This window comes from Aulostomus chinensis, chromosome 12 (genome assembly GCF_037954235.1).
Source record: "Aulostomus chinensis isolate RoL2024-O1b breed Wild chromosome 12, RoL_Achi_v1.0, whole genome shotgun sequence".
Classification (NCBI taxonomy): Eukaryota; Metazoa; Chordata; class Actinopteri; order Syngnathiformes; family Aulostomidae; genus Aulostomus; species Aulostomus chinensis.
In genome coordinates, this window is record NC_141331.1 from 9,689,972 (window position 1) to 9,706,415 (window position 16,444).

General features: G+C 41.0%; 1 protein-coding gene across 5 annotated transcripts in view; it reads left to right on the forward strand.

Moving 5' to 3' along the window:
- The window catches only part of LOC147251949 (hyccin 2), a 42,696-nt gene that overhangs the window by 10,208 nt on the left and 16,044 nt on the right, over nt 1-16,444 (forward strand). For all 5 annotated transcript variants that reach the window (XM_086219985.1, XM_086219989.1, XM_086219986.1 and 2 more), the window contains 4 exons: nt 4,859-4,943; nt 10,170-10,246; nt 12,528-12,629; nt 13,625-13,804. In XM_086219985.1, the coding sequence (XP_086076111.1) occupies nt 10,196-10,246; nt 12,528-12,629; nt 13,625-13,804 (333 nt within the window). In that variant the 5' untranslated portion in view covers nt 4,859-4,943; nt 10,170-10,195. The remainder of the gene's footprint in view (nt 1-4,858; nt 4,944-10,169; nt 10,247-12,527; nt 12,630-13,624; nt 13,805-16,444) is intronic.

A 16,444-nucleotide genomic window follows, 5' to 3' on the forward strand; every position in this document is an offset into this window, starting at 1 on the left:
TTTCATGGAATAATCAGAAACAAAATTAACCTGTTTTTGGGTAATTTTTTGGAACAAAATCATCATCTTTTTTTTTTAAATTGCTTTGCTTGAAGGGATGCATGATATTGGATTTTTTGCAGCTCTCCGCCACACCCAAACTGATTTCCCTGTAGCTGATATCACAACCGAATGAGTCTGTTAGTTGATGTTATCGTTGTTGTTGCATGGCCCGTACCTTCGTACCTCGTTTGAATGTTTTTAAGTCAGTTTTCAGCTGTGTTCATTTATGAGGCAGCGCTATTGCCCCACGAATAATGTAAAAACCAACGCTAGCACTAGGATGCTAATGCTAACTGTAGCTCACTAATGCTAATTTGCTACTGCTAGCATGTACATGCTAACATCTTTCAGTTTTGATTTGATACGTCTGACTATCATTCCAAGCTCAGTGCTTGTCATATGTATGTTTGATCATTTCAGAGATTTTCGACTGTCCAAAAGTACAGAGGTTCTTCGACTGTCCAAGTTAAAATTGTTCAAGGATGTCCAACCGAAGCTGAGATCTCTGGTTCCGTGCTGGTCTCTTAAGGGAGTCTGTTGTGGAAGAAAAGGCTAGCCTTAATTTTAAGTGGGCAGTTCTACAATCCACGTAATTCCCAACAGATTTGTTTGTCAATAATCTTTTACTGTTGCAACTTTTTGTAACTTCTGGCTAAAGTGGCAGTTACTACAAGCGACCTACATGTTGGGAATGAAGGCAGCAGTGAGAGGGAGGAGGACAGGAGGAAGATGTCTGATTATGGCTGGCCTCTTTTAGTCTGATGTGGCCGAGTAGAAACGTAATGGTGGTAGTACATGGAAAAGTGCTGTTTTCTGCCCATGCAGAGGTGAACATGTGCTGAAGCGTGAGATTAAATGGAGCACTGGATTTGAACAGCACACTGGACATCGGTTTAATTTCAGCCCAAGTTTATCCGCATTATTTCACTGAAAATCAGTGGGCCTACTTTGAAATTCTACATCGATCCTCCATTAATTTTACATTTTAATATCCATTATTACAGCCTTTAGTCTGTAAGCCCCCCCCCCCCCACACACACACACACACACATACAAACACACTTTAATGTGAATATGCTACTTCTTCTCTCACCTTAAGCTCACACTAATGAGGTTTAGACTCACTGGCATTAAGGTAAACACAGCCGGTTCACAGAGCTGCAGTGTGGGATTAACATACAAGGTCCCACCTATCAAAGGTCTGACTTAAATGCGTGTAGAGCTTGTTTAAGGCTTGATTTATAAGTCGTTGCTGAATCGACGAAATAGGCCATGGCATACATACAATTAGTGTCGATGTCCTTGAGCAGTGCAGCGATCCTGGAGGCTTCTGATGCCTTCCTCATTGTGTGTATATGTTGAGAAGAGCACCGTGTCAGTGCCGTCAGTTACCTATTATACAGCTAAAACTGATATTACAACCTGTTTGTAAATCACAATATAATAATTCTTTGAACAACAACACAAAGTACGCCAATATCACAAAGTCTGCCACAGTATGATTTCAATTTTATTTGACTCTGCCTTTGAAATGAGATGGTACATTACATTTATATCCTCAATTCATCAAAGCAACTAAAAGAATCACAATTTATTCCTGAACTCATGGGGGGGAAAAAAACATGACAATGAAATCATGAACATAAAATGAAATGAATAAAAATCTATTTTTCTAAAAAAGCAAAAAATCAAACTCAATGCGGTGCGAGTGCCATGGGGAAATTCAAAATAAAGGCACCTCTATGATAGTTGATGATGATTTGGATCAATCAGTTTTGCATTGATCACAATCAATCATCAATATTGTGTAGTTTTTGTACAAGTATGATTTTTAAAGGGACTGATCCTGGCTACTTTGTGTTGTTCCAAGGTAGAATTGTGATGATACAGCTTTGTCAGCTCCTTTCATATGAATAACGATTTTAAATTTAGGGGAGAAAGCCTCGCCTTTGCTGGGCAACGCATTCACAGGGAAACATTGTGTGTTATCTCCTCCGTCTTCAAAGTAAAAGCCCTGGCATTGTTACAGCCTTGTGCACACTGTTTAGCTTTGTGTCTGCCAAAGCAATGTCATTGTAATTTAGGGTTTGAAGTGTCGTAAACAGGATGGGTTGGCATTCTCCTATTCCCTTCTGAACCCTGCACTGGGACAATGAGCTGATCCTGCAAAGAGGAAGAACAAACCTCGAAGGAAGGTTCCCTTGTTGTCATTCACCAGGACTGATTAGGTGTATGACATATTTAGGCAACAGTGACAGCTGGCTGGAGAGTACTGTTGTTACTTGACATGCAAGTACTGGGATGAGATGTCTGCACAGCACAGCGACGAGGGATGTATTCCTCTTTCTCATCCAGCAAGAGCTTGATGTCTTAAAGTTTATTTTTTGCAGTATTTATAGGGGAACTTTTGAATTGCTCTGAAAATAAAATGTTTTTTTTTTTTTTTTAGTCAGAGTATCTTCATTGTACCTGTGACTTTATAGTTTGATTCTCCTACAAAATGCTTCCCAGATTATTCTCCCACGGTTTAAATGATTTTCGTTTTCATCGCCTTGGTGTTTTCTTAGCGATCCTCCAACAGACTTAATACCCTTGGACATCTCTCACATTCTCTCTTCTTTACAAAGCCTCAGTGAGCCACGAAGATGAAAAGTCAGGCTTATAGAAGATGTTGAATACATTTATGAAAGACATGAAGAAAGAGTCTTCAGGCTTTACTGAGGAGGAGCAGCGCTTTCATCTAAATGCGTATATCAACACGCTAGCATCCTCACAATGGCATCGGCTGTATATTTTAGCATGTTAGCATGGCAGTATAAGCAGTGAACACAAACTGTCGGTGAGACTGATGGGGCTGTCGTCGGCAAACATTATGGATTCCATTCTCCGTCGTGTTTTTTTTTTTTAATGTATTTACATTGAGCCTACCACTTGCTTGGTGCAGTTCTGAAATGTAAGTTTAATTCACTTTGTAACCACGTATTCCATCTTAGGATCAAGCAGAACTCCATTCAGGAAACAAGCAATTTAAAAAGTTGTTGCTGGTTTTCTTCTGACCAATACATGACACAAGGCGTTTATTTGTGTTTTGTTCATATCAGCATCAGGATGTAACCTTGGTGTGATTTCGAAGAGTTTATTCCACTTGAATCACCGCAAAACTGTAACAATTTAACTTCTCCTGGATAATGTTATGAACTACAAGTCATGTTAGGTTGTATGTATCCACTCCAGTGCATACACAATAGATTGCTTGTCAGCCCTGCATTCGCTGAGCACAGAGAAGACAACAGTCACTCGTGCATTAGTGTGTGTGTGTGTGTGTGTTTTGCTGTCATTTTCTGTTTTTTGTTTGTTTATTTTGATTTCTTAATAAACAAAAGTAACTGCGATGTAGAAGATACTGTGACACAAAAACAGCAATCTAGACCAAACTGTGGGCTGAGCCGTTACACCAGTAACAGCCACCTGCACAGTGCAGCCAGAGGACTATATTGGTCATTGTTGACAAGAAAGAAAGTGCAAAGTAATCATGTTGCTTGGATGTGCATTAAATTTAATGTTGGAATGTGTTAACTTTAGGAACAACCAAGGAAAAAGAACCTCATTCACATGGTCCCGTTTAGTGGGTACTTAGAGAACTGAAAATATTATTGAAATGATTATTGTAAAAATATTACCTTTGAGTGTGATGTGTCATATTTAATTACTACACTTAAAGGAAAACACCACACTTAAAGGAAAACAAACGCTTTCTGTCGAGCTATGGATGGATAGTGTTTACTCATCAGTCCAGACAGATGAGGCTTGTGAATCTGCATAGCAATTTCCTTGAGTTTTTGTGATGCATTGCTAATGTAAGAGTCCTTCAGATGAGCACAAGGCTGCGTTCAAAATGCATAACATCAGATGGAGTGTTTGGTGATGACTGTCTCAGGGACAATTGGCTTCTCCAGACCCATCTCCTGTTCTTTTTCTGGCCCTGATTTGTTTGGGCAAATATATTTAATATTATGGTTGTGGATCCTGGAGATGCATTTTTAGCAAGCAAGGACAAGTCAGCCAATTGACCGTTGCTATGCAACAATAGGAAACTTGAAAATAGACTCCTTGGATCACCAACAACTACATATTCCTGCCTCTTATTTTGTAAAATTGACAATATATGTTTGTGTATGTTTATGTTTTGAACGTGCTGTTATAGCAACCATTTTTGAGGTGTCTGTCATTAGCTGCCATCAGAATTGTAATTCTATTCATGCAGGTAAACCTGTATTTGAAAGGAAATTCAAATAAACATAAATTCTGTAAAGCTATATAAAACTGTGATTCAGTGCCGGAGAAAAGAAAACTTTTGAAGAAACTTTGTACTGATGAAAATCAGGATGAATTGGTGTCACTCTTGTGTGTCTACATCGTGTATGTTTGTGTTTTCATATGTTGAGAAATTAAAAAGATCCGTAGTGGTTGAAGCACAGGAGATTTACTTGTTAAAGTGCTTCAGGCTCTTCACTTACACAACTGTTTTTTTTCTTTTATTCATGAGGACCTGAGGTTGACTTCAGGAAAAATCCCTCGTCATATTGGTTTGTTACACGCCCAGTCACCTCGAATCTTATTTGAAATGAGCCTCACTGCTTTAAACGCAAGCGAAGCATGAAGTCTCTTGTTTCTTCATGTCTTCATGTTTCCTCTTTGGGTGTCATACTTGTTTTGTCAGTCTTCTTCTTTTTTTTTGGGGGGGGGGGTCTCAGACAAATATAAGATCCAAATTGTCAGGCAGCTGCATGAATCTGTCCTCTTTGTCTTGTTCTAGGTGACCCTCAGTGATTGACAGATGTGTGACACTGTGGAGAACCGTTTGCCTCTCCTGGTGGAGGTCTGAGTTCTGGGACACTGAGGTAAGAACAGAGTCAACAAGCCCTCTCTGTAATAAGCTGCTATTTATTGTTTTTTTGATACCCGTGTGTTTGCCATTCCGTTGTGTTAACAGATGGTTAGCAGCTGCGCTAGAATACATAAAACTTTTTATTGATGTAAACTTTATCTGTGACGCTGTAATTTAAATGTCAATACAGCGCACCTGCTCTTTATATTTATTTTCTCTGACTGCATCATGATCATAAAATTCTTTTAACTTCAGCTCAGAAGCTTTGTAATGATTCATATTTTATCGGTCTTTTCTGATGAAGAGGAGAAGAACTCTGTCATAAACCTGCCGGTGTTTAAACCAGGTCTTGATGATGGGACATAAAAGCATAGTTTAACAGAATATTGATAGTTTGCTAGCTTGCCCAAACAAACCTCAGGTGTGGTCCTGAGTTTAATTAGTAATCAAGATAACAATAATCTGTAATTATTGCCCCGATACCAGTATTTCCAAAGTCACCCTTACTGGCTAAAACTGCAGGATGGGTTATGGTGAGTATGCAAGTCAATGCCACATCATTTATTTACCTGAAGCAGAGGTCTGGTACTTCCGAGTTCCTGTCACTTCCTCTGACTAATCTTCTTCACTGCTCTAAAACAGAAGCCTACACAGGAAGGGTTGCAGTGCTTCAGTTGACAACGACCTTCCCAGTTCCATGGCTTCATACAATCTATTTTTGTTCATGTTTAACCTGACCCATACAGGGTTAATACATGACGTTAACAGTACAAAAACAATTTCATAGGATATTTACATTTTGTACCTTTTGGAAGAACCTCATGTAAACAATGTGAATTATGAAAAAAAATGTTTTTCTCAATCTTGAAAAACATTTGGAAATGCCCATAAACCATACATTTACAGTGTTGTTTCCTTATTATAAACACCAGATGATGATAGATAAATATAAATATCATCCAAATCAGTGTGTGGAGAGAGAGAGAGAGAGAGAGAGAGAGAATTTGATCAGCCAACACGATGATGAGATGCTAACATTATCTTGCATTCCTTAACGATATTTCTGAAAACAGGTGGACACAGAGAATCAGACGTTTCACCGTTCATCAAATCTGCTCAGTTCAGCAATCCACCCCCCCAGATTGTCAATCTGCGTTACAAAATTTGATTAATGTTTGGGCACACATCTGTTCCTCATTGTTGTTTAAACCATGTGGCCAGGGGGCCACCCTAAAGCAAGAAATAAAACATTTGTGATTTTCTTGAAGCACACAGAAGACTCAGGGGGATTCTTATATTTTGATTGTACTGGTATACAGTGTTGTTATTTGCTACTTTAGTGAGAGTAACTGTACCGTTCCCATGGCAACTTCTAAGCATGTCCTGCTGTAGAGAATGAGAGATGAGAGTATTTGATGGCTTGACAAGGCAGAGGAAATGAATGAGTCAGCCGTTCATGAAGAGCTGAACAAGCATGCTAAATGGAGCACTTCAGCTCTCCGATTTTTGTTTTCACGCAAAAATATTTGACTCATTCAGGCCGCTCGCATCCGTGAGCACGAGCTCTGAATACCCCACCCTCGGAGCAAAGCCTAAATCTTGCTCCTCTAAATCGGTTTTGTAACACTTTAAGGCTTACAGACACAATTCAGACCGTCAGGCATTTATGTTTGAATTTTTAAAATGTTAATCACTATATGCTCAAGTGAATCTTAACTTTGTAGGTAGTCCAAGTTTTAATCTGGCATCTGGCTGAGTGAAGTGGTTGAAGAACTAGTCAGTCTTGAATGTAGAAAAAAGGAGGAGAGTGAGAGGCACAAAGCTGTTAGTGATTCCTTTATGCAAGAAAATAAAATTTGTATGTTGATGAAAAAGGTGTTTTAAAAGCAGAGGTGGCTTTCTTTGTCTGCACACTCACGATTTTGAATCCAAACAATTATTCACAGTCTCCTCTACTGTCTGTATAATGTCTGCAGTCCTGAACTTGCATGTGTCAGAAAGGACGCTGACCCAGATCCAGCTGCAACAAGTTTATTTTCATTGCCCACGTGTCACCTGCTGTGGGAGCGCATTTTTGAGCCAAAGAGAGGAACACGAAGCAGAGTGACTCAGGTCTTAGCTCGTGACATAGCTGTGACTGCTGTTATTTTAATGACATATATCACAGGCTGAAGTGGTGGCTAAACAGCACAGAAGCTGCAGGAGAACACCTTACACTCATCCTGAAATGGTAAGTGGGATCTTCCCACTTTGAAATCAGAATATATTGACTTAGTGCTAATCCCTAATCCCATCAAGTCAAACCCACAACAGGTTTATGAGCTGCAAAGTGTTGCTAAGGGGTAGGTGTGCCAGTGCTTACTGTGAAACACTCTTTTAAACAAGGTTACTGAGGATCCTTAAAATGAGTCTTCCATAATGTTGGTGTAATGACTAGTTACATGAGAACGGTGGGCTCTGTCATAACCATGTAATCTGCCTCCTCAGTAGCTAGTTTATTAGTAGTCAGCTAGCCAGTAAGGCACATCCTAAAACCATGAGACGCAGGTAGGATCTGCTGGTAGAAATGGTTTCTGTCTGATTTAAGTTCTGATTTAGTTGCAAGACTTTTGGCAACTTTAGCGATCAGTTGTATTCCTGTAGGGTGACAATCATGTTCCTTTTGGAAAGGATTTTTTTGAGGTTCCTCCTCTGAGTCGTGGCTTTCTGTGTTTTTTCAGTAGCAAAGATATGCTCCTACAACCAACATGGTCTTTTTTTTGACTCAGGGAAAACTTTCAGGGTTTGCGTCCCTCAACAATTATGCGTCTACGCATGGCTTTTGTAAACACAGGTGAGAGGTCCTACCCAGCTGGGGGAGCGGCCATATTCTGTTCTTCTATGGTTTGCACTTTGCTTACATTGTCTTTTAGAGAAGTCATTTAAGCTTTGGGAAGAAAAAAAAAGTTCATACCATTGGACCTGTGCCTAAGTGGTTAGCATTGTAGCCTCGTTGCAAAATGGTTCTGGGTTTACTTGCTGGCCATCCTAGCTCCTTTATGTGCAGAGCTTGAAATAATTAAAGCCTGTGATATTTTTTGTGTATATGTATATGTGTACACATACATACATATATACATACATATATAGTCAGGTCAGTGCATTTGTCTACATTGAAGTTCCTCATTTACGACCTCACATTTAGAGGATATTACACAAATTTACGTTATTTTCCACAACTGTGCAATTACATTTATTTCCCCACAAAATGAGGAAAGCAAGCCCACATCTGCAGTCACACACTCATTCACAGTGTTTTGTTTCCACTCGCTGTCTCGTGCACAGACGCACGCCTTGTTCATAGCAGATCATCTTACTGAACGGTTAATCTGAGTCTGTTTTCCATGTGATGAAGGAGAAATGCCTTGTTTTTGTGGACAGTTCACTGCAGTTAATTTTAGCCGCTGAATACAGAGAAAACCAGACCCCCGATAACAAGAGTGGGCCTGCAGCCCAGATCAGACTTTTGGAACCGTCTGTTGTTATCTCACCTCTCCCTGATGGATTATGATTGTGAAAAATATGAATCAGCATTTACCAAATTAAGATTTTTCATTTGGCTTTGCATGTTTTTCCCCCAGCTAAGCGTGTGTGTGTGTGTGTGTGTGTGTGTGTGTGTGTGTGTGTGTGTGTGTGTGTGTGTTTTCCAAGCACAAGCTGATTTGAATCATCATGAGTACCACCCATATGTTTGCCCGTTGTGACGGCTCTTGTACATTCATTTATCCGTGGTGACAGGTGAGGTCACTGGGGTGGGGGTGTCTTATGTAACAGGTCAGCCAACACCAAAGCTTCCACTCTCAAGAGACATTCAAGGGCCTTAACCGGCGTTTTAACATGTTGCCTGTTTCTATGAAAGCAGGTTTTGGAGAAAAGTGCATTTGATGACTTTTGAAGATGTTTTTTTCCTTTCTGCCCCCCCAGCAGTCAGCAGTCCGGTGGGGGTCTGGAGCTCTGTAATGCATGTAGAGAGGAGATTAGGGCGTCTGTCTACTCGTCTGGCTCCGACAATCATGGACAATAAGCATATTTCCCCATTATTTAGACTTGTCTGGGCCTTTTTAAAAAGGTGGGTGTGGCTCTGCAAATTCTGTGAGATGGAGCTGTAGTGGGAGCTCCTCTGTAGTTGGATGAGGAGGAGGACAAAGGAGAAATGACTACACCTCAGGCACATTCTTTTGAAAGTGTTCGAGAGATCCAAACACATTCTTCTCTGCTGGGTGCAGTTGCCTGTAATCTTTTTTTTTTCTTTCGTGAAATTCCTGAGAATTTTTTCATAAAAAAAAACCAACCAAAAAACAGAACTATGACGCTCAAGAATATTTTTTTCGTGTTTTACATGTAACAGGTGATACGCTTAGCATGAGGATATAAAACTGGAAGATTGTATATGGTGTCACCGCTGTCTTTAAATCATGACGTGTACAAAGAGAAACTTTCCTCTTTAACAGATAAGGGTGCCAACAGCCAAACTCTGTCAAACTCTTTGTATTTGAACCTCGGCGTGCAGTGACGTATGTGCAGGGAAACAACAAGCACATTTCTGAGCAGAGGGTGACTTTCAAGATAAGAAATGCGATTGTGGTCTTTGCCTCAGGGTTTCTCAGCTCTCTCTAGAATCAGATGTTACAAATCAAGTTTGTGTCTTTCTTAAATTAACCTCAAGTTTTGAATGGTATGGCCAGGTCTTGACCCTGAATTTTCCAAGATCTTTTTACATCGCAATACAGCGCTGATTTGACATTACCTTTCCCTTCTTTCATCAATGAAAACAGTGTACAACCACAAGTTCTTTCCCCTCATGTTGAGTTGTTTGGATAATTCCTCCTGTTCCTTTCACACTCCTCCTCCATGTTTGAGCAAATCATGTTCCCTCACAAGCTGAACTCACAAGATCACACATGAATATAGCTCCTGCAGGAGAAACTGTATTGCCAAATCTCCACCAGTGGACACATGTCTGTGGTGTAATCACCCAACCCTAATTAGGAATGATCATGAACACATCCTCTGAAGGACTCTTGACCCTTTGAAAATCCAACAGTGCTTTGCCCTGTGCGACTGATGCCACCGCAACTTTCAAAACCCAGTGTTCTCCATTGTGTCATTTGTCATTTCACCCTCATCCCCCACCACACACACACACACACACACACACACAAAACCAAGTCTTCTTCACATCTTGTCTCCTGTTCTCCAGGCGGCTGAGGGCGGTGTCTGAGGAAGATGCTGGGTTCAGAGCGTGGTGTCGTCGAAGAATGGCTCTCAGAATTCAAGGTAAATGCCTGCTTCTGCTCTCAGGTGCGACTCAAAACAATAACAATAATAGTAATAATAAAAACCATAATTATAATGATCATAAGTTCTCTCGGAGGTCATCTTTGTGTGTTTAAAAGCTGTGATGGAGGTTCTTGGTTCATGTTAGAGAATCATTTTAGTCCTTCATGAACCAACACTAAATACAGGGAAAGAAAGTAATGGTCATTTCAGGACAGTTGAGACTTTTCATGGCCAGTTTCATTTTATGACAGACAGCTCCACTTTTATGAGTTTTAGCTGTTTTTCACTGCACAGGTCACACAGAAGATATACTGCAAGCCTGTGTGAGTTGGTCATGCATTATCCTGCATTTTTAATTTCAACAGTTTCAGCATTATTCTACCAGTACACCAACTTGTGATAATAAAGAATGGAGCCTTGTTTATGTCTCCTTATTCCTCCAAAAGAGTAACGATAGTTACTGACATAAGTGTCACACTTCAACAGCTACACAACTGTTGATGGTCCAGATCAATGGTGTTGATGATGAAATCAATCATAAGCCTGAAGGAGGTCATAATAAAGCCAAAAGTCTTTGCATTTCATTTTAAAACATGTTTCCTTTTCTCTCTGTCCCAGTTTTGTCTCCCATATCTGTTGTTTCCCTTCATATTAGGGTTGGAAATCAGAGCAATTCACATGATGTCCACGATAACAACACTATCATGTTTGAGTGATAATCTTAATATTGCAATAAAGTTCATCCGTGATGCATCACAATAAATTCGCGAAGGCTGAAAATACCAGAGCACATATTTATTCACTGCATCACTCTTGAACTATAACAGTGCTGCAGCATGGAGGCAGCTAAAGATGGCCTGAATCTACCAAGTCTGAAATGTCCCTAAAGATGAAGGGAGCGTATAAAGAGTACAATCCAGTGTGTGGTGCATTAGGAGTGGTGGTTAAGTAGATAAATGAGTATGATGAATAATGAGACAAATAGATGATTATGACTCGCTGTGAGCGGTGAAGACCAGCACATTGTGTTCTGTCCTCAAAAGGACCGTACTGATGCTGTGCCCAGAGTGTGTATCCGCCTTCTGTGATTTGCAGAAGATCACATCTTGACCATTTGAATGTTTTCAGCATTTCAGAGAAAGACACATTCTGGGTGCATTTTTACTAAGCCTGCCTCATGAAATTACCCTGCCAGTGATTTCTCCACATTTCTCAGAGTGCTTTTGAATACGAGACCTTTTATACTGCAGATATTTCGCCACGTCAGGTTAGGAAAAGCACAAGTGTAAATAATTCCATTTTACTGTGTCGGTTTCAGGCCAGGGTTGTGTTATTGCTCATGCCGCCTCACTGTCACTGTCAGCAGAAGGTGTCTGTAATAACACCATTGCTTTTCTGTTACTACGAGCCAAAGTTAGACTGTGAAAAAAAACTTTGGGTGTGAGCCTGTGTCATCCAGATGTGGGAGATACATTCAGGTTATTGATAGAAGAATGGAGGGACATTTTGCAACTATTTTGCTTGCTAAGAAATGAGTCTCCTCTGTAATGAATTCATTTTGGATCTTTGTTGAAGATGGACCTTTCCTGACGAGAACAATCTGGAAATTCATGAGTTAACTATTGAGTTTCGTAGGGTCTTCAGACTGTCTGGTATTTAATTAGTTTGTTATTACAAAAAGCAGGAAGAGAGAGGCAACGGCATAAGAAGGGTTGTAAACAACCTGCGTGAGCTTGCATGGTCAGCGGAGTAGCAACAGCAGCCCAAGTTATAAATTCTAACAGTATTTCATTTTTCATTTACTTCTGCCTCTGGCCCAGCGCTCAGTGCAGACAAGTATAATCCCTCCTCCCTGGCTGCCAGGGTCATTGCACCCTGCTCTTATTAGAAAAGGAGGTAAACAAAAGGTATCAGTGAGGTCTGATTTTAAGGGGAGACCTTAAAATTATCCAGCTGTCTAATTATTGGAATTACAATTTTAACCCCATGCTAAATAGATAATAATGGTGAGTTGGTGAAACGTAAAGTGTTGCATATTCCTGGACGATATGAAAAAACATCTGTCTGGATGTTCAGAGGTCCCCTTATTGATATTGATAAAACAATATGATCTTACACAGGCATTCAGGTAAAAAAGCAATGTGTAGGCAATTCTTGATATTAAAAAAATCCACTCTAACTTATGACATTTGGCCAGTTTTTGATTCATCTCGATGTGTTGCCATGCCCTGTCACACCCTCAGCCTTCTGAAGAAATGTCTCTTTCCCTTTAATCCAGTCCTTACCAGAAACCCACATCCCCAGCTATGCAGGCAGCCTTCACCTGAAGAAGTCCCTGGTACCAGCTCTGTACCGAGTCATCCAGGACCCCAACAATGAGGTGACACACACACACAGAACTGTTGTTGCTTGTGGCTCCCGTGATGCAGTGTGTTGTCACCTGTGAGATAGCACACATTGTTCCCTACACACACATGCACACACTCTGACAGAGGAGACCATCTGCTGCCTGCTCTGGAAAAACTGCATTCCTGGAGGAAGATGCAGACATGCATACATAATATAGAAACACTCTCAAACCCTGTTCGTTGCTGCGCCACTAGACCCTCATGAGTTTTTTTCATTGCGTGTTTGCTGAACTAGTCAGACCAAAGCTCAGCATCTTCTCTTCAAAAGGACCTGAAGACACTATCACCGAATGAGACGAGACTTTAATTTCACTCCGATGATACAGTGGGTGACTCCATTTCTCTTTTCTCCCTGCTCTTTCATGATCGAATTTGGGTGTCACCCAACCAGGGACCTAAATTCAATTAGATTTGTCAGTCTGGCTGTACAATACCATTAGTGATCCAGCTGTGTGTGTGTGTGTGTGTGTGTGTGTGTGTGTGTGTGTGTGTGTGTGTGTGTGTGCGCGCGCACTAGGTTACAGCGCTTGTGTGTTGTTGCGTGTTTGTCGGTTGATTACATGGAAGGCCAAATGTCTTGCCAAGTCCATTAATGACCCACAGCTTATTTCAGGTTCAGCTGCAGTACAACATACCCACTCCTGTACACAAGTGATGTTTGGGTCATCGGTTCACTGACCCCGGGACTAGAACACATTGGCCCATGTGCGCCTCCGCCGCCCCCCCCCCCCCCCCCCCCCCACACACACACACACAAATGTTTGATCTGTCTAGACTTCAATTGAAATTTTATTGCAGAAATTCCCATTTGGAAATAAATGGCAAACCAAGATATTCCACCTTAATGAAAAGGCTGATGTGTTTTCCAGCATTTCTGATCCCTTCCCATTTCACCCTCGACACACCAAACTATCAGCTCTGCTCCATGTACCAGGTACTTATTCGCACATCCCTCCCTCTGATCCAGCTTTTGGAGCCTGTATGCCACCAGCTGTTTGAGCTGTACCGGAGCTGTGAAGATCGCTTGCGACGCTTCACCCTGCAATTCCTCCCTGAACTGGTGTGGGTATATCTACGGGTCACAGCCAGCAGGGACCGACAGAGCAATGGCTGCATCGAGGCTCTCCTCCTGGGCATCTATAACCTGGTGAGTGTCAGTTCCTCGTCTTGTGGTATGGGGAGGAGGTGGAGAATATATTTAACAATAGTTGGGCTTCCATTTTATTATCAAGCGAATGTTAAGCGAACTGTGGATGTGTCGTTAAAAAGGAAAAAAGCATGAAGCAGAATTTCTGCCTTATCAGTAAAAATTGACGGACAGGAATTGCGTTGGCTGGTGAACTTGTGATAAATGTTTAGTACTGGACATGTTACATGCTATCAAGAGACGACAGCTAAGTTCGTGAATTTCTGTCACGGCGGCATTTAAAATGTGCTAATTAAGAGCTTGTTTCTGTCCACTGTTTCCATCAACTTTTTCTAAAGCAATACTTCCAAATGCTCATCAAAATTCATGGGTACCATCTCAAAGCCATGCACTTTCTAAGCATGTTCGCTATGATTGTTCAAGAAATCCTGCATCACTATTTTAAAGTTTTCATTGAGTTTCTAAAAGGGAGTTAAAGTAGCAATAGTGGCTACACAGAAATGACTGTGACAAGTTAGAGTGATAGATAACCTCAGTGTCCTCCCCTCCTCCCCCTTCACAGGAATTATTGGTGTGAGAGTCATCGTGCGGGTGACGTGGCTTTGAGCGATGCTGCTCTGTAACTGACCCTGACAGCGGATCAGTGCAGTATTATTACTCTGTTGATGGCCTTTATTGCCCAACACGATGCCGCAGTGTCAAATATTTGAGCTCCTCTTTGGGGGCCTTGTTTTGACCTCAACTCTGTTCCAAACACATCTCACTCATACATCTTTAATCAGCTGCATTGCATATGATACTTTAAGAGCTGAATAGTTGTTAGCATGCTGAAGTTTGTTGGCGCTGGTCAATATGAACAAGTGACGGTAAATGATACATCCAGAGAAAAGGGCAGCACCTGTCTGAGATCAGCTCCAACAATAGACGTAGGCAGGAAAGTCATCTTTGAAGCGTAATCCAGGTGCCACATTAGCAAGGTCTGTTGACATGAAAGATGATCTACAGGGAAAACCCCAGTTAATGGGTCCAGAGTAGATTGCATCACCAGGAAACACCATCCTGGAAATGGAATAAGATAAAGAAAAGTCAATAGAGAGCTCTACCTCTGCCATCAAGGCTAAAGGTATATCTGTCATGCATAATTTATTTTTCTTCATTAGTGACGACTGTACACACATGGACACACACACGGACAATCTCTTTCCAGTGGGCATTGACGTCTGAGCTCTGATAAACAGCTTTGCTCTCAGCAGTCCCGTCAGATATTCAGAGATATACTGCAGGCCAGTGAAGGGCAGCGCCAGAGATCAACAGCATCTGGCAGCACACTCATAGTAACAGCAGATAAAAGGGATGAAGGCTGTTTGCTATCACATTCCCAAACTTAGTTCATGGATGCTCAGATGAGTGGATGAACTCTCCAAACCTCTGAAATCAAGTTCATCTCACCAGGGTGATTGGCCCTACTGAGGGTAAAGACTGATTGCTGTTAGAAATGCACTTATCATTATTTTAGTACCAAACTACTTTCCACATAAATGTGCACATCCAACAGAAGAATCTTTTCCTTATAAAACAGCGTTGGCCGTGAAGATATGTATGTATCTTTGATTCCTATTTGAAGGAATTAATTAGAACTTAATGTTTATGTTGGATGTTGTGTAGTTTTTCTTAATCATCCAGTGTCAGATAACCTCAATATGGGCTTAACAACTCAACTATTCACTCTTCAGTTTGAAAATTCAGTCATTTGTTGCTTTATTCATGGTTTTACCAATGTATGTAACCGGATTATTAATTAGCACTGCTTTGCCGAAGGCCGACATTCGCATATGATTGTTCTGTTTTTGACATACATAACATATAAGGAAACATTTTATCCCACTCTTGTGTGTTTGATCAGAGTATAAAGGTCTGAGTGGGCTGTAGAAATTGAATTTGTGAGTTCGAGAACGGCTGACATAGAAGGAACACAATCATTTCTATGTTCCTCAATTAGTCGACATGTCCGCTACGCTCACAGGCACTACAAACATTTGCTTTGATAACTCTTCCACAGCACTCCAATTCTCTTGAGCTCTACATAATTGGTTTACAGAGCAAAGTAGGAATGACAAACGCTTAATGCCAAGTGAAACAGCGCTCAGCTCTCCATCTCCGTGAATGCACTTGATTATCATTTCATCTGCGCTTGAGTCTGCCGGAGAAAATCACACATAGGTGCTCATGTACTGCAGTGGCCGGGACCCCTGTTTACCAGGCTGGTGTTTGAGAAGGATCTTAACACCTTGCTTTCACATCTCCTTTCCCCATTTCTTGGTCCAAGAAACCCAAAATAACACAGAGTATGAGAGGTGGCCGGCTCCATCCCTCTCGTTTGCTCTCACCCTTCCTCCCCCAGCCAGGAAACACAAGATCAGCAGCTTGAGGGTCAGTGGATTGTCACAGTAGTTAAATGTATGTCATTATTATGGGTGGTAGCTCACAATATGTGGCCCATGATAATGACAATTTCTTTCGATACATCACAATATCTCTTCAACTGAAAAACGAAATCCTCTTTTAAAAAAAAAAAATCACATTTTTAGGGACTGTTTGTTGTGTGTCAGTTTCTCAGAGTTTGACGACTGTGATGAAACA